We start from the raw sequence: 25,957 nt of genomic DNA, 5'->3' as shown, positions 1-25,957 counted from the left end.
TTACCTTGTTCAAAATCACTGTCAAGTGTAATGTGGCAAGACTCTTCTGTGAAAAGATGACGGCAAGATTTCTGCACTTGGAAGCACCAATTTATGATTCTTAACTGGACGTCTGAAAACACAAAAATCTATTCAATATACAATTTTACAGTTCTTATTTCATATCAAAACTTGTACTGCTGAAAAACACAGATGAAAATATTCCAGTTTCAAATAAAAAGCTGATTTTCAAAACAAAACTTCAAAATAACTTTAAATGATAATTCATGCCCAGTTTTCAACTTTGATTATAATAGTGCCCAACTTCTAGGGCAAGGTACTAATCAGATGCATTCTTGAATGCAATATGGATACTCACCATAAATTGTAACTCGCCAAGAGCAAACAGCAAAAAAATAATCCTGAATCTTGAAGAAATGGTAAACATACTTTGGTAGAGTTCTGGTGAATATTTGGAAAGCTAATTTAAGAGCATAGTTTCATTCCAGTTTTTCCAGCATACTAATATGGAGACTTAATGACATAATGATGAAATGAGTATGAAATGAAAGAAACCCTGAATCAAAATTGTTAAAAATGAAAACATATCAAGTTAATTATTATGGAAAGTACTCTCATCTGAAGAATACAGGTGTACTATTACCACCTGATGCTGTACATCCCACAAGGTCACAAGATATCATTAGTAAATCTAGATCTAACTACCAGAGTAAACAAAGAATATATAAAATATACAGGAAATTATTACTAAAGTTTGTGTCTTCCTTTCGCAGCAGGATATGATCAAACTAGGATTTAACATATCACAATGGATAATGGGGTAGTACATGGTGTATAAGTGTTAATTTGGACAGTGCAGCTGTTCCCAGGGATTATCTTTAGCTGGTTGCAAACTGTCAGGTCAGTATGATAGTTGAGGTTTTGTTACTGCAGACTTACTATGTAGGCATGTATTAGTATTGCTACAAAGGGATCTTTTAAAAGAGGATTTATTATTCCCCTGTTGTAGGGTTGTGCTGCTTGCTTGGAAGTCTCTTGACAGTGGCAGATAGACAGAATATAGAATTTAGGCCAAGGGCCAAGCACTGGACTTAGAAGGCCATTCAACTCTGAAACAGAAACTCAAACTGACAATTAAAAAGGTTTGAAAGGTGTAACAGGAGGAAAACTTCAGTTGCACTAAAAATCAATTGTTAGGAGAGGGTGGAATGCACAACAAAAGAGAATATGAACAGAGGTACAGTAAAAGGAATGAAAGAGGTTGCAGCTGGGGCCCAAGGGATGCTGCAAAGAACTCAAGTAATACAACAGTACACCACAAGTGATGGCACTATTGCCCTACACTGATAGTAGTTGGTTGCAATGTGTGTTGTCTCCACAACTCTTAATCAGCAGCTGTCTGGAACACCAAACTGTACATTGGACACATGCACATGAAGGGGGCATTTCTTGTCAGGCAACATGTTTCCTCATTCTTGTAATACATAACATCTACTGTGTAATCTGGAAGAATTTCTTCCAATTATACACCTGAGGGTGGAATCACTGTCCCTATATAATGAGAATTCATGTGCCCACTGTAAAGGATTATTTGTGAAAGGCCTACCCTGAGGCGGGGTTGTCGTAGCGTAACATTTATTGAGTGCATGCTTGTTAGTCATGGTTGATGTAACTATACTGAGCAACCAAGTTTAGATCTTTATGCTGGTGTGCCTGAAAATGCAGAGAAATTGCTCTTTATAGATAGGTATAGATATACCAAAACTGTTAAATTACCTAAGCATTTTCTTTGATCATCAAGCAAAATCTCCAGTTTTATGCATGGGTATACACCTGTCTGGTGTGCATATCAGGAATTCCAAGAAGGGCTCACTGTCTCTTGCCTGTGCATCTGCTGTCCACTTTTCCTGTTCAAATCTATGAGCAAAATCAATCATACATACAATACATATGAAAAAAAACTTCAATTGGACAGTCAGTATGGAGACAGCAGAAAGTCACCATTGTTGCAAAAAATGTGAGCTCCATTTTTTCCTACCTAAATCTGCCTGCAGTCACAATTTAACTAGAGAAGAAGTCAAGCAGCAAAAGCGTTGGTTCTCCCTATGTATAATTCATTGTAAGTCATGTCCCAGAATCTGCCAAGTCACATGAACTGTACATGCAATAATAATTTTATGTTATTTTGGGTTGGTACACTTTTAGGATCTGCTACTCATGTAAGGCATTAGTTTACATCAATTTGACTAAGTGCAGTTTCATTAGCAATGTTTCATGACAGAAAAACCTGTTCTGTGACTCACAGTTGTATTTTTTATCACCTTGTTTGAGTTCTACCACGTGTCCCCTAAGGACCATGTGGGATAATTCAAGCAAGAATTGCTAAATGTGTCTCATATATATGAGTCTTATTACAGTGGTTACCTCGAGTTACGAAATTAATCCGTTACTAGGCGGCCTTCGTATCATGAGCTTTTCGTATCTTGAACCGCATTTTACATGTAAAATGCCTAATCTGTTCCAAGCCCTACAAAAACAACCCTTTACAGCATATATTAGGACTTTAGCATATGTCCCTTAGCAATAAGCCTAGCCTATGTTAGCAGTTGCTACTGTAGCCTAGTCTATGATTCTGACATCTAAACCTAAGAAGCTAAAAGCTTAGAATATGCCAATAAAATGTATAAATAATCAGTATGTACTCATTTCAAATAATTATTAATTAATCATTAACTATAATACACAAACAAACAAAAAAAACCTTCCAACCTTTTGTTTACATTCAGCACTTACGAGTACCGAACGATCGCCAAGCAACCACTTTTCCTAGCACACAGTAAGCCATAAATTTTCATTATTTCTTCAACTAATGAAACTACCAAACAGTATAATAACCATTCATTTCTATTCTTAATTCTATCTTTAACTACAGAGATACCGAGTTACTGACAGCTATAATGAAACATATACGTAATATCAAAACAGAAGAATTCTAGAAAATACGTATTTGTTGGCTTCGATGATAGCAGTCTGATTTATTTTATATTTTATGATATCTAATTCACATTTTTTTTTTATTAAATGTACTGCATGTACTCATTTCAAATAATTATTAAATAACCATTAACTATAATAATAATAATAAAAAAAAATAAAAAACTTCCAACCTTCTGTTTACGAGTACCGGACAATTGCCAAGCAACCACTTTCACCTAGCACACAGTACATAATAATAATCAACTTTTCATTCTCGATTATTCATTCTCTTCTCTTCAACTACTGAAACTACCAAACAGTATATATAATAATCATCATTTCTATTCTTTATTCTATCTTTACCTAATGATTTTTTATATTAAATAAAATGTATTGCATGAATAAGTTTTTCAATTTACAGCATCCTTTTACCAATAGAATACATAGAGCACATGGGGTAGATGCTGACCAACAGGAGAGTGGGATCTTATGGAGGTGACTAGCATCAAGAATCAATGGGAGAGCGGGAGGATGGTGGCGAGTCTACTCAGTTGGCAGCGTGCGAGTTTTAAAATTGTTATCGGTGGCCCGGGCGAATCTTGGGACTTTACAGCAACAACCTTTCGTATCCTGAAACTATTTTTCGTATGAGTAGAGCAAAAAAATCTTCGTATTTGCTTTAAATTTCATATCTCGAGTTTTTCATACGTTAAGCCTTTCGTATGTCGAGGTACCATTGTATTTTGATATTGTAAATAGTAAGGTAATTAATAATACATCTTTGTAATAAAATTGTTAAATTATCACCCTTTTCTCTTGACCTTCACTTGCAGTTTGCTGACTTAGCCTAGGGGCTTGGCCATCTCTTTCACTAACATCTAGAAAGAACTGGGGCCCAGTCGTGGGGCAAAATTCACGACAACCATGGCCAAAATAAAAGTACTGGCTTATTGCCTGTGAGTGGATAGGGGTTGTTACCCCTCCCCCAAAAATCACTCTCCTAACTTCAATTAACAGTTATAACAAGAGTTTCCAGCTTATACTGAAGAATAGTCTTGTATAATGGGCAGTGGTTTATACTTCTGCAAGAATATTTATACATAATTATTTAAAATGCTATTTCATAAAAAGATAAGTGGTAACTATACCTAAGTATGTCAGAAGGTCTATGTGTAGCTGAATATCTGTCTGTACAAGCATATGATGCACATTATTAAATAAATGATGTGAATTATCCTATTCCTATATAAAAATGTACTACCAAAACGTACCAAAACCAAGACCTCACAATTCAACATTCTACAACATCTACTTGAACTGTCTTCACTTACTCTGGACAACTTGTTCCGTGGTTAACAGTTATGCCCTGTTGAGGTGTTGTGAGGTCTAACAGTACCTCTTTCTCTGAAAAAGGTTCTTACATTACAATTTCCAATGTAATGAAATTTTTAAGAAATAACATCATTTGATTACCGACTACTCTATCAAAACATTACAGTAACTCTTCATTACAACAATTTACCAATGAAAAAGAAAAAAATAAATTCATCAACACTACCAGCTGCATGTCTATGGTGACTGTGAATTAACAAAGAAAACAAGAAACATATAAACCTACCTTTGGAGTCTGAAGCCTTTACAATATCCTTTTTGGGCTCTTGAAGAACTGGAGTCAACTTGAAAGCTTAAAATAATCAAAAATTTTTAATATATAAGCCAATTTAAAATGAAATCCAAACAACATCTTGCATCCTGCAACATCAAACTGAGCAGACCATCATTCACAAAAATGAAGTACTACATACTAGTACTTCAACAAAACATTCATTGTTTAGTTCATAAACTTCAGAGGTGATCATATGGTAATCTGATATTATAGCTGAGCAAATTGCTCTCATTTAAATATGGGAAGTCCAACATGGAAAGAATAAAGAAATCCCTGGTAAATATCACAGAGGTTCAAGTGTAAAAGGCCTAAAATTACAGAATGCTACGAAACAAAGGTCGATTTACTCATTAAAATTGGATGCTAAAGCTTCACCATACTGGAAAAGAAAGCATATCTGAAAAAAATAAAAAGACTATTATATGGCAAGCAGTTTTGTATTTTTTCACACAGTTACTCAAAAGTTATTAATCTGGAAAGAAATAAATGAGTTAGCAGAACAACAAAAGTGTAATTTGCTGTTTTGGAAGACACTAAGGAAGAGGAAAGAATTTTAAATTAGAACACAAAAAATAGAAAACAAAAGTGCATGTTGATAACTATGGTTAGCACAATGGAGAAAACAATGATGACTCTAAGAAGAAAAATAAGTAACCTACAGTCATGGAAAAAATTGGAACCATTGGTTTCCAGAAAACTCACAAAAGCGTGAAATAACAAATTCAATCAAGAAATCATAAAGTCTTTATAAGTAATAAATGATAAATGAAAGTCTGATATAAATTGAGAGAGATAGAGAGAGAGGAGAGAGGAGAGAGATAGAGAGAGAGAGAGAGAGAGGAGACGAGAGGAGAGAGAGAGAGAGAGAGGAGAAGAGAGATAGAGAGAGAGAGTCCTATAGGTAAAATTCATTAAACAAACAACAGTGGTATGTAAAATGACAAATTTTTAATCAATTTGTATTTTTCATAACTAACAAACCTGAGGTCTTAACATTAGGGTAAATACTTAGTGCCAGCTGGAAACCGGTAAACTTAAAAATTGTGTACACAAGGGACTATTGGCATCTGTGCTTGGTCACCAGTCATGTGGAACCACCCACATACCCCTTTAACTCGTGACCCTCTTAGTTATTCTTCCAACCCAGGTTAGTTGTTAGAGGGGTGGTTAGAGGTGAGCCTTTGTATGTTAAGACCTCAGGTTTGTTAGTTATGAAAAATACAAATTGATTAAAAAAGGGATTTTGACGAAGGAAAAAATCTATTTCTGGGCGAGGGGCCTGTGTCGCCAGTGAAATAGGTTCCTTTGATACTATTTCTAGGTATAAATATTGCTATTCATACCAGAGAAAAAGAGAAACGTTTGTGCCAAGGTAAATGGCTCGCTCACCTTTTAATAAAATGGTGTCGGTATATATAAAGAGCGAATGAAAACCACTACCAGAGGTACCCTGCCATTTAGCTTCTTCCTCCACCAAAACCCCATCTACAGAGGAGCCGAACTATAGCCCCGCTACCCTCTACTACTACAGTGAGCGCCTCTGACGTCATTCCTGAAGATAGCACCCAAGCTTGGGTTAAGCAGGGTGAGGAATACAAATACAGGGTGGGACTTCACTGGGCAACACAGGCCCCTCACCCAGAAATAGATTTTTCCTTCATCAAAATCCCTTTTCTGGGCTCAGCCTGTGTCGCTCCGTGAAATAGTGCCAGAGAATTAGCTCCACCAAGCTTGGTAGAAAATACAAAATACTGAAATTAGCAGGTAAAACAAACACCAGTAAGGTTAATTAGTATAATGTACAACTTAAAAGTACAAAATTGGTACAAAGTGAAAGGTAAAGTATATTTTACCATCTTAAAATTACTTAGCTTAAAAACTTAAAGGTACTAAGCCCAAAAAACTTAAAGGTACTTAACAGTAAATCATGTAAGAAACAGAGACAATCAAGTTGACAATCATACAAATAAGCGAGGGAACCGAGCCCTAACGCAAGCAAAAATGTAAGAACAATTACATCCAAGGCAATATGTAAACTAGAGACGAACTAGCTAAGCAAGGGTGCAAGTGAGGCAGACAGAAGGGAAGGCTACAGTGAAAGATTAATAAGAATATTAAGCAGTGTCAGGGGAAACTGTGTTTCCAGCTGCCAATGCTGAAAATTTAAGGCCCTCCAAGGACTTTAAGTAGTGGCGTTTAAAGACTGTCGGAGATTTCCAGCCTGTGTATTTCTTAAGATCGTCAAAATTCATATGCTGAAAATAATTGATAGATGTGGCAACTGCCCTAACATCATGAGCCCGTGGGAAGGATTCTGGGTTGGCTTGTTTAATAAAGTACAAAATTTGTTGTCTGATGCCTTTTAAGGAAATTGTACCACCCTTCTCCCTGATGAATAAGGGACCTGAAGACTTTAAGGTTGTTCTACTCAAGTAAGCACTTAAGGAGTTAACCGGACATAGGGGCTTGTCCTGGGGGAGTGGTAAGATTTTCCATGGGGTCCATCTTTCTTGTGGATCCTCATTTTTGGCCAAAAATTGACGATCTGGAGAGAGAAGTACTTCTACTGGTGGGAGGAATTCAATGTGACCTGGTTCTCTCGAAAGAGCTGACAGTTCTGAAATTCTTGCTCCTGAGCCTAAACTTAATCAAAATAAAGTTTTTCTCAAGAGGGTCATTCAAGAACCAAGAAACTGACTTGGGTCTCTCTGTGGGTCTAAGTCTAGCACAAGCTTTTGGTATAGAGGAAACGTAAGAATCTGTTAGATCTATACAAAAACCAAACTGGAAGATCTTTTTAAGAGCTGATTTGGTAGTGGTAATTGTGCTTGCTGCAAGAACTTTCTCAAACAAAGTTCTGAAGAAAGAAATGGCTAAATTTGTGGTCATTATTTGTGTATTTGAGCCTTTAAGAAACAGCTAGTTTCTTAACGGCTGAGTCATATTGACGTAAGGTAGATTCCCTTTTATCTGATTCCAGAAATGCAATATTTTGGGGATCGATGTTAGTGTTCCTGTGAGCTGCAAACTTCAAGAAATCCATAAAGTTAGGGCTTTCTGAATCCTTGAGGAAGCGGACACAGTCCATGTTTGAACTAGCTGGGTTAGTTTGGGATTGGGAATCCATAGGGGCCGGAGTCGTAATTCTAGGAGCAGCTGGAACCAATTGCTTTTGGGCCAATTGGGAGCTACTAGAGCCACCCGGCCCTTGAACGATCTTAGTTTGTTCAGGACTTTCAGAAGAAGATCCACTGGAGGAAACAGATAGATCTTCTTCCACGCATTCCAATCTATTGTCATAGCGTCCGTGGCATAAGGCCAGAGGGTCCAGGTTGGGTGCACATAGCAAGGGAGCCTGTGATTTGACTCCGTGGCAAAGAGATCCACCCGAAGCCCCGGGATTTTCTGACAGATCCATTTGAATGACACGTTGTCCAGAGTCCACTCTGATTCTAGAGGGGCGGAGCGTGACAGAGTGTCTACTACTCACGTTTCTTACCCCTGCTAGTGGGTGGGTGGCTGACAAGTGCCAATTGTTCTTGTCCGCCAGATAAAAAAAATGGCTATCAGGACATGATTCAGGTGACTTGATTTGGATCCGCCCGTTTATGCAGTGGACTACCACTGCACTGTCTAGGGACCAGTTTGACATGCGATTTATTGTGTGGCCAGAGCCTCTTCAGAGTAAGAAACACTGCCATGGCTTCAATGTACACTGCCATGGCTTCCAGTACATTGATATGTAGCTGGCGGAATGGTAGGGACCAGGTTCCCTAGACCTTTTTGTATTGCGAGTACCCTCCCCACCCGCTTAGGGACGTGTCCGTGTGGATCACTAGAGACGGTGGGGGGAATTGAAGGGGTACTGCCCTTGATAGGTTCTTCACTTTCGTCCATGGGTGGAGACGTTTCCGCAAGATCGCCAGGATAGAAGCTAGCTTGTCCCGGGACCTCCGGTTTGCTTTTGTGAAACGCCAGACCCTGTTTATGTCCTTCAGTCTGGCTTTCAGAAGAATGTCCGTGACCGAGGCAAATTAGAGTGAGCCTAAGATTCTTTCTTGGTTCCTCCAAGAAGTTTGGCATTGTTTGAGAAATTGCCTTGTAGGCTTGGCTATTTCTTTCCTTTTCAACGGCGGGATTGACAGAGTATGTAAGTCCAAGTTCCTTTGCAGGCCTAACCACTGGAACCGAGATTCCGGTGTTAGTCTGGACTTGGTTTTGTTTATTTGGAATCCCAGATGTTCCAGAAACTTGATTACTTTGACTGTTGCTTTTTGGCATTCTTTGGGGGACTTTGCCCATATGAGCCAATCGTCTAGATACGCTACTAGCATTATTCCTTGAGACCTCAACTCTTGAACCACTGCTTCCCCCTGTTTCGTAAATATTCTGGGGGCGATGTTGAGCCCGAAAGGCATTACCTTGAAAGAATAAGCTTCGTTTCCTAGCTTGAATCCTAGGAACGGGCGGAAGTGCTGGCTATTGGAACATGATAATAGGCATCAGTAAGATCTATAGAAGTTGTGACCGGCCCCATGGGGAAGTAAGGTCCGTACCTGCGAAACGGTCAGCACTCTGAACTTGTCGCAAGGAATGAATAAGTTTAGGTGTGACAAGTCCAGGATGATTCTTCGCTTCCTGAGTCTTTCTTTGGCATGCTGAACAAGCGTCCTTGAAATTTTAAGTTCTTGACCCTTGATACTACTCCTTTGAGAAGAAGATCTTGGGTATACTCTATCAATTCCGCTGTTGGATTTTGGTAGAAATTGTTGGGTGGAGGAGGACCTTCTGTCCAAACTCCATCCCAAACCTTGGTCACTATACTTTAAGCCCAAGAGCTGAACTCCCACCGTTGGCGGAAGAGGTACAGCCTCCCTCCTACCTTGGGACTCTCACTGTTGGTTTGCGGAGGGGCGGCCTCCCCGTGCTCCCTGGAAACCTCTGCCCCTGCTGGTGGCCCTGCCGGATCCTCGATGTCAAGAGGCACCCCTGGCACGGCTATCTCTGGCAAACCTATTAAATGGCTGAAAGACCTGGTCTCAAAAGCCGAGTTATAGGCTGGCGATGACAGCAAAGGAGGTTGATGGCTGGGGCTGTTGGGGTGGGTTTGGAGTCAAAGCACATACTGCTGTTGAGGGTGTGCTTTTGAAGCAGAGTGCTGTGGTACCTGGGGTGTACCTGCACCGCCTGGACCGGAGCCTGTTGTGAAGCATGGAAGGACTGGAACTTCCTAGGCTTCTTTTTCAACCTGGGGTTGGTTCTGGAGGATTCCGGCTTACGTTTGTTTACCAGACCCCACCTGACCTTCAGGCTCTGGTTTACCTTAGAGGCCTCGTGCAGCACCTCTGCCACTACTGGAGCAGGGAAGAGGTCTGTTGTCCCCTAAAATGGAGGAAGCGATCAGCCTGTTAGGTTCATGGCGGATGGTGGCCTCCCCCAGAACATGCTTCCTGCAGTTCCTCCTTGCGACGACAAAGTCATAGAAGTCGCACTGCATTGTATGCAGTAACGACTTTTACCATTGCCCCTTCAAACTAAAAAAACTCTTGTTTGTAAACAAGAGCCGTCATTTCCGCCATCGTCAAGGAGGAGTGACTGCTGAGCCTAGTCAGGGCGTCGAACTCTGTCTGGATTAGCGATTCAGATAGCCTAGGAGGCTAGAGCCTCTCGCTGAAACAGCGTTGTGGCGCAATCGGGTTTCAGCTTCCCTACTGTGAAGGTGGGTGCTGCACCCTCAAAATAATTTTGTTTCTGATCGGGATCAGAAGGGAGGTCGGCTCCGTTTCCCAGAGCAGAGGCATAGGCTCGTCCTTAAGAGCTGCCTGGTATGTGGCTTCCACTACCTTATAGGTAAGTGGGAGAGTGCCTTCCACCGTGGCCTTCCACCGTGGTAAAAATGGTGAAAGGGCTTTTGAAGGCGGTGAGGCGAGTGTTTTCACACTCCCACTCATCCAGACTTCTCAGCCACGCCTGCTGCGCCTGTTCCCGAGGGAGGATGACAGTCTCCTTCGGGACTTTATCCTCTAAAAGCATCATGGCTGCGTCAGTTAACCGGATGTAGCCCATGAATGGAGGTTGAAGGTTCTTGGGATAACACTCGAAGTCTTCCAACCTCTGAGTCCCAATACCTTCAATGGAGAGCATGCCGTTCACGAACAGAGCGTTTATGCCGCAATCCCCTCCACGGGTTGTTGGGCTTGAAGTGCGGAGTCTTGACGAATCCGGCATGACGGCAGGTATTGCTACCTGGACCGATTTGGAAGAGTTGGACTGCCGCGTGTGAGTCCCTAATGCCCGTCATAGCATTTTCCTGGGCAGCCATCCTCTCCGTCAGGGATTGGATCGACTGACCCGAGGCCTCTACCGAGCTTGAAAGCTGGGAGAACATCTCCTGAAACCTAGTGTTGACTAGGTTCCCAACGACGTCTCCCACCCTCTCCAGGATATTGGAGGAGAAAGCTTTGGGGTCGAAGGAGGAAGACTGGGCCTTCTCCTTCCGAGGCCTATGCTTAGGGGACATCAGCGCAGAAGAAGACGCACCCTTAGCTTTATCCGCCGCGGGATGGTGAGCCGGGGACTTCTGGATAGAGGAAGGAGCTGACTTCTTTGGCAGCGACTTCGGCTTTGGTTTAAAGTCCGTAGAGGACTTGACCTTGGGGATCACAGAAGTAGTTTTTGGTCGTAATGACCTCTGCTTCTCCGTGAAGCCCCGGAAAGAAGTAGATGTGGATGGGATAGGAGAAGGAGAACGGACTCAAGGAAAGCCCCTGAGCCCCTACAGGACCTGCCTCAAGTACACCCTTACCTTCGCCCATGACATCTACAGTCATGGGCTCCAAGTCAAGGTTGAGAGCCGCAACGTCCTCTGCGACGTCCTCCGTACAGGTACCTTCTGCCGGGAGCGAGACCATAGCCTGGATATCGGCGATGAGAGGAAGCGGCAACTTGGGGATCCACGACCGAACCCCTCTTCGCGCCGGGGAAGACTAGGTCCGCCATGTCCTGGGCCAAAGATGTACGGGCGGCCTTTGGGAGAATTCCTCCCGAAAACCCCCGACCCAGGCCTTCTAGGTGGCTAAAGTTGCTGCCCTTGCTCTCGCTTCCAAGACCTGTAAGAAGGGTTAGAGTTAGCCACAGAGACAAGACGACTGAAGTATATGAATCAAAACAATTCAATTCGAAAATATGCACGTAAGTGAATATAATGAGCGAACGAATGGACTCAATGCCATTGATAATGGAGACTTACTTCGGGGGGTGGCTCTGCTCCAAAACTAATCCGTAAGCGTAGCAGGTGAGGCAGTTCTCATGGTGCCACACCAAGCAGTCGTCTACCCGTACGGCGGACCCGGCATGGGAGCGGCAGACTTCATGTCCACAGGGATCCTGCAGGACGGCATTACAGCCAGGTTCCTGGCAACAGATGACCTGTAAGTCAAAGGATACACGAGTATCATAACAACCTCCAGGGAGGTTATAGAACTTAATGCTATTAAGTCTAATTTGTAGTAGTTGCCGGAGTGGAGCCTACCAACCAGGGAATATATATATATGTATGCATGCAGTCACATATGTAAAATATATCTAGGTTTACAGCGCCAGAGTGGATATGGAGAACCAGACCAGTAATACCGGTATGGCCCTGTAAATGAAGGTAACTGCTGCACTGCAATGCATAGCTCCGTGTTACTTAAGAGGGGAAGAGATTACAAGGTCAACTCTGCCGTGGGGCTGGAGTATGCCGCAAGCCACTGCAAGAGCGGAAGCGAGACAGTGAAACAGAAAACCAATAGAGTGACATTCCAGACATGTACAAGCTCGGTTGTTGTAAATACTATATATATTAAGGGAAGACCAACTGTACACATGTACGGTGGATGACACCCTAAGGCGAGGCCTATGACTAAACATTCTCAAGCCAGGTCCGGTGTTGGCCGGAGCTGAAACCGCCGGAGCGGAGAAGATGGTGAGTACTTAGGGTGGTGGGGGGAAGCGGGGGGCGGGGGAGGTGGTCCCGCCTCCCTTGCCTGGTGGCTCACCGTAGTACGGTGAAGGGAGGAGGGGGAGGGTCCCCAAGCCCAAGCAAAGCGACTGAGTAGGGCTGGGCAGGCCCAAGCGCTGAGTGTATCCACCCCAACCAACCTCCGAGAGAACTCCCCCTCTCGTGCGGACTCGGATAGCTAGCTGTGTAGCGAGCGAGTCATCACTCCACCGTGGTGGGTGGGCATGGTGCGAAGGGGGAGAGGGAGGAGGGGAGGAGGGGGGAGGAAGTCAGCAACGGGGTGGCTCGTACGTGATCAACTGGGAACCTTCCCAGCCAGGTGAACAGACACGCGGTGTGGAGGGCCAATTAATCACAAGGGGCCAACGGCCATGAAAGTCGCATATAGCACACAACAATAAATAACCTTAGAAACATACATATAAATAAAATAAAATAAATATAAGCTAGACTACAACGGGGGAGAAATTACTAATAACAGTGTAAGATAGGGATGTCAGGAGGGGTAGGCTAATCGCAAGTCTGACGACTCAGGTGTGTTAGCCTAACCCTAAGGCGGCTAGTCGGTATGCTGTACCAAATATGGGGGCAGGAGACTAGGAGCCAAGACATAAAACGAAGGGACTAGGTCCTAACATAAGGGAGAGACTCCTCTAACGAATCGGATCTGACTAGGCTAGGCTACGATCCAAAACATGCGATCGGAGTAGGGGGAACCTGTGAAAGACTAGACTGAATAAATTCAAGCTGACTGCATGAAAAACACAATAGAACAAGTATGGAATAATAAATAGTACTGCTAAGGTAACTCTGATGGTATGGGAAACCAAAAGAGTGCGGTAGCCGCCATGCGGTCCGGGAGAGAGAAGTCGGCGCGGGAACCATGAAGCTCACGCTACCTAATCTCCTCCTAAACACAATAAAATGGGTGAGATCTGCATAATTGAGATCATAAAACCATAACAGCGATAGTTAACTTGGATGCAGTAGCTTGATCCATCGTAAAGTAGAATAATCCAATAAGTCAGCGCAAAAACACAGCACAAAACAAGACGCGTGTAATGGCGGTGACGCTATCAAAAGGAAAGACGTCAGAGGCGCTCACTGTAGTAGTAGAGGGTAGCGGGGCTATAGTTCGGCACCTCTGTAGATGGGGTTTTGGCGGAGGAAGAAGCTAAATGGCAGGGTACCTCTGGTAGTGGTTTTCACTCGCTCTTTATATATACCGACACCTTTTATTAAAAGGTGAGCGAGCCATTTACCTTGGCACAAACATTTCTCTTTTTCTCTGGTATGAATAGCAATATTTATACCTAGAAATAGTATCAAAGGAACCTATTTCACGGAGCGACACAAGTTGAGCCCAGAAATTTGTCATTTGTTCATATACCATACAAACCGTCAGTCTTACCATTAGGATAGACTTACTTTTGGTGAGAGGTAAGTACTATTAACCAATTGGAAGTTTGCCACCTCTGACAGCGTCAATAACCTCGTCGTTGCAACGCCAGTAAGAATTAATAAATCAATCAATCAATTGCCACCTCTGATCAGTTTTCTGAATAGCACCATTCTACGAAACAACTGACCAGTATTTCAAAATCTAAGATATATATGAATGTCATAGTTCATTGCCTGAGGATGATAAGAATATTAGTGCTACTAACAAACAAATGTATCCACTTATGTAGGTTTGTTATCATTCCTCTCCCTCTTGCTAAAGAGAGGAATGTCTTGCTACTGATAGGTACCTTACACTGATAATTACTAACAGTATGGCTACTTCACTCACCTGTCCGTTTCCAGCTTGTGATGGTACTCTCTTCTTACTGCCCGAAGTAAAGAAGGAGAAAGAAATTTGAAAAGGAAAGAGACCAGACATAATCATCCATTTCACATTCATACCATAATCTTAGACAAGATACCAACTGACCCGCCAGGGGTGATGGATGAGTTACACAATTTGTTGAGCAGCCACCAAAGAACCCAAGGAAAATGTGTCCAAGGACCTCTGGGCAACATCTTTTATGTACCGGAAATTGAAAGTGGTTTATTGTAACAATGAACCAACTCTCAAATTTCAATGAACAGACAGACGCCTTCTTGAATTGCTCAATATGAATTAATCTCTACACATCGCAGGTTCTTGCCTTCCCTTGTGTACACAATTTTTAAAATATGATATTGTTAAGATACAATAAAGTTTGTTCATACTTTACCTGGCAGATATATATAGCTGTATTCTCTGAAGTCCGACAGAATTTCTAAAAACTTACGACACACGTAGTGGGAGTAGGGTGGTTAGTACCCATTCCCGCCGCTGGGAGGCGGGTATCAGGAACCATTCCCATTTTCTATCAGATTTCTATCTCCACTGTCTCCTGAGGGGAGGTGGGTGGGTACTTAAAATATATATATCTGCCAGGTAGTATGAACAAACTTTATTGTATCTTAACAATATCATTTGTTCATGAAACTTACCTGTCAGATATATATATAGCTGAATCCCACCTTTGGCGGTGGGAGAGACAGAAAAGGATTTAGGAAACATATATATGTAGATGATTGACATCTTGGTTCCTTACCTGTTAGCATAGCTGACTTCGTGATTACTGTCACCCAAGCCTGCATCTGCTTCACTAGAGTTACCAACAAGGTAGAGACCTGTTTAGTTGGTGCGCTCTAGATGATCTGCCAACGGGGACGAGACCACAATGTGACTAGACCATGACCATACTCAAGAGGACAACGAGGCAAAACCACCACCTAAGTTAGCCTAATCAAATACTCCCATATACCAAAGGCTAAAAAGAAGGGAAGACCGCATCGGCGGCCGACCCTACAACCATAAACATTGCGAACATTAAAACTCACCTACCTTTTCTATGGGAAAGGATGAGTGCTACCTCCTGCCCCAAGATAGTGTCTGCGGCGACGTATGGTCCAAGAGAGTAACAGTTCTCATATGTCATTCTGACCTCCCGTAAATAGTGCGAGGCGAACACCGAGTTACTTCTCCAAAGTGGCACTTAAAATATCTTTGAGAGCCATATTTTTCTGAAAGGCTATAGAAGTCGAAATAGCCCTTACTTCATGAGCGTTAATTTTTAAAAGCTTAAAGTCACTATCTTGACAATAAGCAAGTGCGCCTCCTTAATGGTGTTCCTCAAAAGAATGCCAGTACATTCTTAGACATGGGCATATTAGGCCTCTTAACCGAACACCATAAATTCTCCTCAGAACCTCTACACTCCTTTGTTCCCTACGAAAGATATTCTTTAAGAGCCCTAACAGGACACAGGACTCTTTCTGGCTCTTGACCAATGATTTCTGCCATACCTTATATTTCGAACGTCCTAGGCCAAGGGTTGGAAGGGTTCTCATTCTTAGCCAGGAATGACTTACTCAAAGAGCAGACTGCATTATGCCCTTTGAAGCCGACGTGTTTACTATCGCCTGTATCTCGCTAACCCTCTTCGCCGTCGCCAGAGCAGTTAGGAATACAGTCTTCTTCGTCAAATCTCGCAAAGAGGCAGAGTAAATAGGTTCGAAGCGGCTTGACGTTAAAAACTTGAGAACCCACGTCCAGATTCCACGAAGGCAACTTAGCCATCGGTACCTTGGTGGTCTCAAAAGATTTCAGTAGATCATGAAGGTCTTTATTATTAGCAAGGTCAAGACCTCTATGTCGAAAAACTACAGACGAAGACTTCTGTAGCCTTAATGGTAGACACTGCGAGCTTTAAATCTCGTCTGAGATAAAGAAGGAAGTCGGCGATCTGGCTCACAGAGGTCGTGGTAGAGGAAACTCCTTTCTTCCTACACCAGCTCCTAAAAGCTGCCCACTTCGACTGGTAAACCGCGATTGACGAAGGTCTTCTCGCGGTGGCGATAGCTTTAGCCACAGGTTTCGAAAAACCTCTCGCTCTGGCCAACTTCTGGATCGTCTGAACGCAGTCAGACTCAGAGCGGAGAGGTTTTTGTGGTACCTCTCGAAGTGGGGCTGTTTGAGTAGATCTCTCCTTAACGGGAGAGATCTCGGAAAATCCACCAGGTAGGACATCACCTCTGTGAACCAGATCGCTGCAGGCCAAAAGGGGGCGATTAACGTCAACCTCGTCCCCTCCGAAGCTGTGAACTTTCTCATCACTTCCCCCAGAATCTTGAAGGGGGGAAATGCGTAGAGGTCTAGGCCCGTCCAATCCCATAACAGGGCGTCTACTGCTATTGCCCCCGCCCCGGATCGAGAACTGGGGAGCAGTAAAGAGGAAGTCTCGTCGTCCTTGCGGTTGCAAAAACGTCCACCAAGGGGCGTCCCCAAAGACTCCACAGCTCCTGGCATACGTCTGATTGAGGGTCCACTCTGTCGGCAGCAACTGACCTTGTCGACTGAGGAGATCCGCCCGGACGTTCTCGACTCCGGCAATGAACCTTGTCAAGATCGTGATCTCTCTTGCCTTCGCCCAAATCAGAATTTCCTTCGCTAGAGCGAACAGGGAGCGAGAGTGAGTTCCTTCCTTGCTTTCTTCAAGTATGCCAGGGCTGTGGTATTGTCCGAGTTGACTTGAACCACTCGACGGGAGACTTTGTCCTGAAAGAACTGGAGCGCTAATTGAACCGCTGCCAGCTCTTTGAAGTTGATGTGCCAGGCTACCTGTTCCCCTCTCCAGGTGCCTGACACTTCCTCCCCCCCTCCCCCCTAGTGTTGCTCCCCACCCCGTGGATGACGCGTCGGAGAACAACACTAGGTCGGGGTTCCGAAGCTTGAGGGATATACCCTCTGAGAGCTTTAACGGATCGAGCCACCATCTTAGATGGCTCTTCACCTCTTCTGAGATGGTTAGGATCATATCGAAGTTGTCCTTCTCTGTCAATTGTCCGACAGGAAGAACTGAAGAGGTCGGAGATGTAGCCTCCCCAGGGAAACAAACTTCTCCAGCGAGGAAATGGTCCCCAGCAGACTCATCCATTCCCTCACCGAGCATGAATCTTTCCCTAGAAAGGCTGACACTTTCTCTATGCCTTGTTGCTGACGTTCCTGGACGGAAAAGCCCGCCCCAAAAGCCACTGAATCCATCTGAATCCCCAGATACACGATGGACTGTGTTGGGGTCAGATGTGACTTTTCGAAGTTCACCAGAAGTCCCAGGGACGCAGCTAAAGACAGAGTCGTTTTCAGGTCCTTCAGGCACCGGGTTCTGCGAAGAAGCTCGTATGAGCCAGTCGTCCAGGTAGAGCGATGATCCTGATGTTGGAAAGATAGGAGCCACCTCGCCACATTCTTCATTAAGATGGTGAACACGAATGGGGCCGTACTCAGACCGAAACAAAGAGCCCTGAACTGAAACACCTTTCCTTTCAGGACGAACCGAAGGTACTTCATAGACTGGGGGTGTATCGGGACGTGAAAGTATGCATCCTGAAGATCGAGTGATACCATCCAATCCCCGGTCTTAAGGCCCCTAGAACTGACTGAGGTGTCTCCATCTTGAACTTTTGCTTTTCTATATAGAGGTTCAGACGACTTATGTCCAAGACTGGCCGCCACCCTCCCGAGTGTTTCGGAACAAGAAACAATCTGTGTAAAATCCTGGCGTAGCCAGGTCTAAGACCTGTTCCACTGCTCGTTTCTCGAGCATTCTGCTCGAGCAGATCGAAAAGAATCCTTTGCTTTTCTTGAGGATACGACGGGGACAAGTCCCTGGGAGTGGAAGTCAGAGGGGGAGGCTTTACGAACGGAATCTTGTACCCCTTCTCTATGATGTTGAGAGACCAGGTGTCTGCCTCTCTTTCTCTCCAGGCTCCTCCAAACAACTGAAGCCTGGCTCCTACCGGTGACTGAAGCACGCATTCTCACTTCTTGCCCCTGGACTTAGCCGGGGCTCTACCTCTAGGAAGACCTCTTCCTCGGGATACAGATCTAGCTGAAGATCCTCCACGAAAGGGCTTCTGCTTCTTAAACGACTGAACTCCTGAAGACGTGGAAGGTACAGCAGGAGTCTCGACGACTGCGTCAAAAGGTCTTGAGTAGCTTTCTCCTGCAGACTTACTGCCAGATCCTTCACCAAAGCCTGGGGGAAGAGATGACTCGAGAACGGCGCATACAAAAGTTCTGTCTTCTGTGCGGGGGAGAGACAGACTTAGCCGCAAAATTACAATACAGCGATCTCTTCTCAACACGCCTGCTGAAAAATGAGATGCTAATTCCTCTGAGCCATCCCTGACGGCCTTGTCCATGCATGACAAAACACTGGACAGCTCCCCCAAGCTGATCGAATCTGGCTTAACGCGCTGGTTGTCTAGTACTCCGAGACACCAGTCTAAGAAGTTAAATACTTCTAAGGATCTAAACAGACCCTTCAACATAGATCCATCTCTGACGTAGTCCACGACACCTTCGCTGAGGCTAACAGAGCTCTTCTTGAAGCATCTACAACGCTGGCGAAATCTCCCTGTGCTGACGTCGGAACCTTCAAACCTAACTCCTCACCGGTTTCATACCACATCCCTGCCTTACCGCTAAGCCTAGACGGAGGCAGGGCGAAAGTGGTGCTTTCCTTTAGCTTTCCTAGTCTCCATCCAAGTGTTAACTTTCCGGAAAGCCCTCTTGGTAGACAAAGACGTTTTCATCTTAACAAACCCTGGTGTCTTTCTTAGCTTTCGACGACGAAAACTGCGATGGAGGAGGAGGAGGAGCAGCAGGAAGGAAGGTATTTCCAAAAGAATCACGGAGCAGCCGAGCCAAAACTTGATAGTCTGAAGAAGACGACGTCGAGGTTGTTCTTCATCAACCTCTTCCGAAGAACAGCTCAATTCCCCTTCTTCCTTACCCGAGTTAAACTCCGAAGAAACAAGAGGAATGAAGACCTTCACTCCAAGTCTCCTATCAGACCGATGACGAGAAGATGAGGGTAACGTATCCTTAACAGAATCGTTAGCCGATACAGGAACAGCAATCACAACTTGAGTAGAACGCGAAGTAGAAGGAAGACGTGTAGCGTCATCTAAAGACTCGGGAATAACGTCCGATCGAGAGCGAACTTCCGTACTCGCGTCCAAGACGCTCTTACGACGATGTCTATTAGCGTCCATCGGAGCGTCAAACCTAGCGTCCCTCCGAGCGTCCAACGAAGCGTCCAAATCAGCGTCCAAGTGAGCGTCAACGAAGCGTCCAAGAAGCTATGAGCGGAGCGTCCCTCCTAGCGTCCCTCGAAGCGTCTCTACGATCGTCCCGCGAAGATACAGGAATAGACACTTGACGAGCGTCCCGATGAACGTCAACACAAGCATGACGAAGCGGAGCGGTGCGTTCCAAATTCCGTCCGTCAGAAACTAAAGCATCTTCATCAGAAACGTCGATGTCGGAACGCCGAGCGTCCTCACGTCGAGAAGAGAGGGCAGACTGAAGAAACCTCTCTCTCTCCTGACGTTTACTTCCACCTCTAGACAAACGCTGGGGAGAACGAAGTCTAGACGACGAAATACCATGAAACGGGGACGAAAGACGAGCAGGCGGAGAAGACTGTCTTGATCTCTTGATCGGAAGTCTATCATCCTTCTTACGGCCAGAAACCGTTTCCTTCTGCTTAAGTAAAGCATCCAGTTGTCGCTGCATAGCAAGGATTACCTCCGTCTGCGAAGGATCTATACGAGGAGAAGAGCCATGCCTGCGAGAAGGTGAGGGGCGAGGGGACGCCTTCTTCCTTCTCCCAGGAACAGCCTTAGCTCTAGAGCGACTGGGGCGCTCAAAGACGTCCTCATCGGAAGACGACTTAGCCTTCTTCTGGGGCGGAAAGGACACGCTTTCCGGAGAAGAATGCCAATCCGACAAAGCATGACGTGAAGCGTCCTGATCTTGAAACGTCCTCTTCAACGGTCGCGAATCCGAACGAGATTCCCACCCCTTGCGCGGGGAGGACGCGTCGGAAGACGAGAAACAATCCTTTAGGACACGTGCTCGAGCACGCTCCTTAGCAGCCTGGGAAGCGTCAACAGGTACTGCTGAAGGGACGTCAGATCGGTGGTGGATCCCCGTAACCCTCCTTCGGCCTTCGACATGCCCTCTCCCTGAGTCCTGGGAGTCCGGCAAGGTCCCAGCCTAAGAGGCGCTATAGGGCCGATCTGACGCCCCCTCCACTTCACTGGGGGCACTATCACTACACTTAGCACTTTCCCTGTTTTCAAGGGCTAGAACCTTAGATTCCAGAGTTTTCAAAGAATCTAAAATAAGCGAAAGGGCAGGGCATTACCCTCCGCAGACACCACTTGAGGGCCCGAAGGCAACACTACGGGTTAGGAGTCACAAAATCTAAAGAAGGGTTAGAAGGGGTTACATTATTACCCTGTTCTACTACCCGATTTACTCCTGGAGGAAGACCTCCTGATCCTATCACGCTCTAATTTATTTACATAGGATTCATAAGTCTTCCATTGAGCATCATTCAAACTTTCACACTCCGTGCAGCGAAAATCATACCTACACACTTGCCCCCTACAACCTTTACACACTGTGTGAGGATCCACCAAAGCTTTTGGTAACCTCACCTTGCATTCGTCTTTCATACACACTCTGGCACTAGCCGAACTAGAACCTGACATATTTAAGGAAAAAACCAAGCCAAAATAAAAAACAATCCAAAGTCACGTATGCCAAGCTATCGATCCAATAACAAATAACCAAAAAAGTCAAGAGGATACTCAAGCAAAGAAAGTTTTCCAAAATCCTGAGGCGGAGGTGCTGTAAACAGATGTTTACAACACCGGCGACAGAAGAAATCTGATAGAAAATGGGAATGGTTCCTGATACCCGCCTCCCAGCGGCGGGAATGGGTACTAACCACCCTACTCCCACTACGTGTGTCGTAAGTTTTTAGAAATTCTGTCGGACTTCAGAGAATACAGCTATATATATATCTGACAGGTAAGTTTCATGAACAAAATTACCAGTTTCCAGCTGGCGCTAAGTATTTATCCTAATGTTAAGACCAAAGGTTTGTTTCGTAAATGAACAAAAAAAATTAGGGAAACTAAAAATATTGAGCTAAAACAATGAGGCAAAGTGGAGATAGTGATTACTATGAAAAATTGTTTTAAGAAAGATTTCTATTCTTACAACAATTTCATACACTATTTATCATTAATATTTTGACCTTGATAATTATCTCTCAAGTAGTTTTCTTACTTGCCTTGCTGTTATATGTGTTTGTTATGTGGATCTGATCTGTAATTCTCTGACCTGTAAATGGTCTCTTTCACCCTCTTGCACAATCTTACTCACAATATAAGACTAAAGCCCTATACTTACAAGGCACCAATTGACAAAACATTTAATTGTAGAACAATTAAAATTATCTAACTTTTGTCGTTATCTGATTATTTGGAAATAGAGCATAACTACATCTGGTCAAGTATGAGAAATGAGCCAATAACTATACATACATACTTTCTTACATAGGAGCAAAAGCAATCCCTTATATTAATGTAAAAAAAAATATAAAGAAGTACCCCTTGTTACTAAGCTATAAACAAACTGTCAATTACTTACTCTTAGATAGTGCCCTTCTTTCAAATATTAGTGAAAGAGAGAGATTACTACTTGAAGGGCCTTCCCTCAGTATGGCATCATCCTGAAAATTCAAAACTGATTTCATGATTTAAATATTTCAATGAAGATCTGGCAAATTAAATCCAATAAAACTATCCTAAATTTTAGATCACATGTAACACTTATTTCTCAATGAAAACAAATATATACAGAACTCATGTCTTGGAAATCACGATTACATTCATGTCGCAAATTTACATTACAATGATTCAACGTTAACTAGAATACTAATATCCAATCTTCTATATTTCCAAGTTCTTAAAAATCAAACTATAAACCTTGTAGATAAAATTAAATTTGACTGGGGCTCTTTAAGCCCTTAAATAGTTACAGAATATAAAACATCTTTTACAGAATATAAAATATCTTTAACTCAGAATATAAAACATCTTTTACAGAATATAAAATATCTTTAACTCCCATGGGGTTGTCCTGAAGGGTTTGTTTTTGCAAAAAGAGAGAGAATTTATTTAATCAATTACAACTTCATATAACTTTATACAAGTGGATTGCCTATCATTTCCCTTGAGGACATTTCACACATTATGCAACCAAGGTGCACAGCAATGCAATGTCTCTCTTACTCTCAAAGGACCCTCAGCAGCAGCAAACCAAATCCACCCAGGCTGGTCCCATTAGCTAATCTAGGAAATCAAGAGCATGCACCAGCTGTCCCATGTAACAAGATAGTACTATTAAATAAACACTGGAGTACAGTCATGCCCATGATGGTCAGGGAAACCAGATTATGAACTTCTGGGATTTAACAAATAAGGTCTTGAAGAACCAGAGCAGCCAATAGCCTACAGAAGCATGAGAAGCGCTTAACCAAGAACTTGTTATTTTACGATCATGAAATTTAGGCTATCAAGACATGTACTTGGGCACTTTTGGCGATTCAGCACTTAAGACAGTGAGGAAAGGGAGTTGAAGTGGTTGGAAAGCAAGATGAAGAGATTCAGGGAGGTCACGAGGGACAGATTCCCCAGACCCTGATAACCCAAGAAAAGGCCAAAGCACCTTCAGTAGCCACTTTGTCTTAACAGGATACCTCAGAGTAGTCAATGCAGGAACAGTGGTATCAATTGAAGAGGCAGGTACAGCCATCACACTGTGCAAGGTCCTGAAGATTAAGTCATGAGGTGCAATTTGCTTCAGTACAGCAGCCATGTTCACTATTGGTGAACTGCACACTTGCTGACAGTAGTGTGCCCAAACACAAAGCAATTCAAGAATCAAGTGAATGACTGTGTCTCCCATCCCCTCATTTACCTGCTGCCAGCACTTGAACATATTTTACCATACTCTTACAGTTTAATAGTTATTCCAATAATTCATAATCTAAACTAACTTGTATTCTATACTTAGAATTCAATTATGGAGATTTACTTTATAAAGTACAGGCAGTCCCCGGGTTACGACGGCTCTGGCTTACGACGTTCCAAGGTTACGACGGTTTCTCTTAAATATTCATTGAAAAATCCGCCCTGGGTTACGACGTTTGTTCCAACGTTACGACACTGACGCTTCTGACGCTCCAAGTTAACGACGCTTTTAAAAAACGCATACTATGATAAAAATCCTTTATAGTTTAGCACAGTATATTAATAAAAATAAGTTTCTGGTTAGATTACAACAAACATTTTCAGGTTATGATGATTTTCGACACTTTTTATGTCGTATTTTTCTAATTTTTTTTAGTGACTCCTATATGCGGAACTAGTTTCCGAGCGAATGAATACTAGCTTGCGATGCGCAAAGTTTATAACAGTCCAAAAGTGCAAATAATGAAAAAATCATTGCTTGCTTCCAGTAATAATAACAAAACTAAGTTTCTGGTTAGATTACAATGCAAATCCCAAGTATCCAAAGAGAGACATTATCCAGTAATTTGATCAGAGAGAGAGAGAGAGAGAGAGAGAGAGAGAGAGAGAGAGAGAGAGAGAGGCGTCTTCCGACGCTCCGAGTTAACGACGCTTTTAAAAAACGCATACTCTGATAAAAATCCTTTATAGTTTAGCACAGTATTAATAATAAAAAAAAAGTTTCTGGTTAGATTACAACAAAAATTTTGAGGTTATGATGATTTTCGACACTTTTTTATGTCGTATTTTTCTAATTTTTTTAGTAACGCCTCATATGCGGAACTAGTTTCCGAGTGAATGAATACTAGCTTGCGATGCGCAAAGCTTATAACAGTCCAAAAGCGCAAAATAATGAAAAAAATCATTGCTTGCTTCCAGTAATAATAACAAAACTAAGTTTTCTGTTAGATTACAACGCAAATTCCAAGTATCCAAAGAGAGACATTATCCAGTAATTTGATCAGAGAGAGAGAGAGAGAGAGAGAGAGAGAGAGAGAGAGAGAGAGAGAGAGGCGTCTTGGCAACAATGGTCTTGGGGAATTGATGTAACATTTATTTTCTGAACAGATAGGACAGAGAAGTGTTTGTTTCATTAAACGGCCTCTGACTCATGCCAGTAAATGTTTTGTTGATACTAATAATATAAGCCTATTTAAAGATATGTTTACTTTAATTAGTCTATATGATACGTAAATAGTAATCAACTGTTCTTGTAGCCCTCAAGATTTGGCAAAATCGAAATCTTGTATCCAAAGAGGAGACATTATCCAGTGAATTTCCAACCAGAGAGAGAGAGAGGAGAGAGGATGGGAGAGATAGAGAGAGAGAGAGAGAGAGAGAGAGAGAGAGAGAGAGAGAGAGAGAGAGAGTCTTGCAACAATGGTCTTGGGGATTGACGTAACGTTTATTTTCTGAACAGATAGGACAGAGAAGTGTTCGTTTCATTAAATGGCCTCTGACTCATGCCAGTAAATGTTTTGTTGATACTAATATATAAGCCTATTTAAAGATACGTTTACTTTAATTAGTCTATATGATATGTAAATAGTAATCAACTGTTCTTGTAGCCCTCAAGATTTGGCAAAATCACTCCAGGTTGTACATAAAACTTCTAGAATGTAGTGTCACCAGAGGATTACAATAGTTTTTACCTTCAAGAACCAGCATTTTTTTTTTTATGAAAATAACTCAGTTTTTGTACATAAAACTACAGGAAACACAACATGTAGTGTAATCAAATTAGTTTAAGACATTTTTCCAACGTCGTTCCGGCTTACAACGATTTTCGAGTTACGACGCGTCTTAAGAACGGAAACCCCCGTCGTAACCCAGGGACTGCCTGTACATATATAAAGTGATGTCACTCGTCAAAAATATTTACAGTAATAATGTAGTTGATAAGTACAGAAGCCCATTAAAGCGGTGTTACTACCTTTTTACCATGCTCCAATAACCTTCAGTTGAAGCATATCCACATGAAAGTAATTTGCATCTTAGTAATATCAATTACACCTAAATATCTGACAAATCTGAAGTAATGTATAGCAATTATTGGGTCAAAGATACAAGTAATTTTACTTATTACTTACAGATAAATCAAGTCCAAAGCTGAGGTTAACTTGTTTCTTCTCAAATTCTACCGAGTCCTCTGTATTTTTACCCTCAGGTGTTTTTGAAGTGGCACCCTCAATATCAGGAGAGTCCATTCTGAAATATAAAATATATTGCGGAAAAACCAAACTATACCAGGAAGTCGGCTACAGATAACAAGGGCTAATTATTCAAATAAAATGCATTCTGATGAATATCACTACAAATTAGGTAATACAGCAAACAGTTAGATA

At 42.9% G+C, this 25,957-nt stretch overlaps 1 protein-coding gene across 2 annotated transcripts; it reads right to left on the bottom strand.

Moving 5' to 3' along the window:
* LOC135207143 (uncharacterized) lies at positions 1-25,820 on the bottom strand. 2 transcript variants are annotated; one of them, XM_064238733.1, is made up of 5 exons: positions 25,703-25,820; positions 22,189-22,270; positions 4,595-4,660; positions 4,308-4,380; positions 1-112 (listed from the first exon to the last, which is right to left on the bottom strand). In XM_064238733.1, exons 1-5 carry the CDS (start codon positions 25,817-25,819, stop codon positions 22-24), a joined length of 429 nt encoding a protein of 142 aa, XP_064094803.1. In that variant the 5' UTR covers position 25,820; the 3' UTR covers positions 1-21. The 2 variants fall into 2 exon arrangements, with proteins under 2 accessions (XP_064094803.1, XP_064094804.1); XM_064238734.1 differs by lacking the exon at positions 1-112 and adding an exon at positions 2,071-2,155.
* Between the last annotated feature and the right edge of the window lie 137 nt (positions 25,821-25,957).

The sequence above is a fragment of the Macrobrachium nipponense genome, chromosome 32 (assembly GCF_015104395.2).
Source record: "Macrobrachium nipponense isolate FS-2020 chromosome 32, ASM1510439v2, whole genome shotgun sequence".
NCBI lineage: Eukaryota > Metazoa > Arthropoda > Malacostraca > Decapoda > Palaemonidae > Macrobrachium > Macrobrachium nipponense.
This window is presented reverse-complemented; position numbering and strand designations above follow the sequence as displayed.

Coding starts and splice junctions, on each gene's coding strand:
- LOC135207143 (XM_064238733.1), bottom strand. CDS start 25,819: ATGGACTCTCCTGATATTGAGGGTGCCACTTCAAAAACACCTGAGGGT. Junction 4,661..22,188: donor AAGAAGGGCACTATCTAAGA/GTAAGTAATTGA, acceptor GATTATTTTAAG/CTTTCAAGTTGACTCCAGTT. Junction 4,381..4,594: donor AAAGGCTTCAGACTCCAAAG/GTAGGTTTATAT, acceptor AACCTTTTTCAG/AGAAAGAGGTACTGTTAGAC.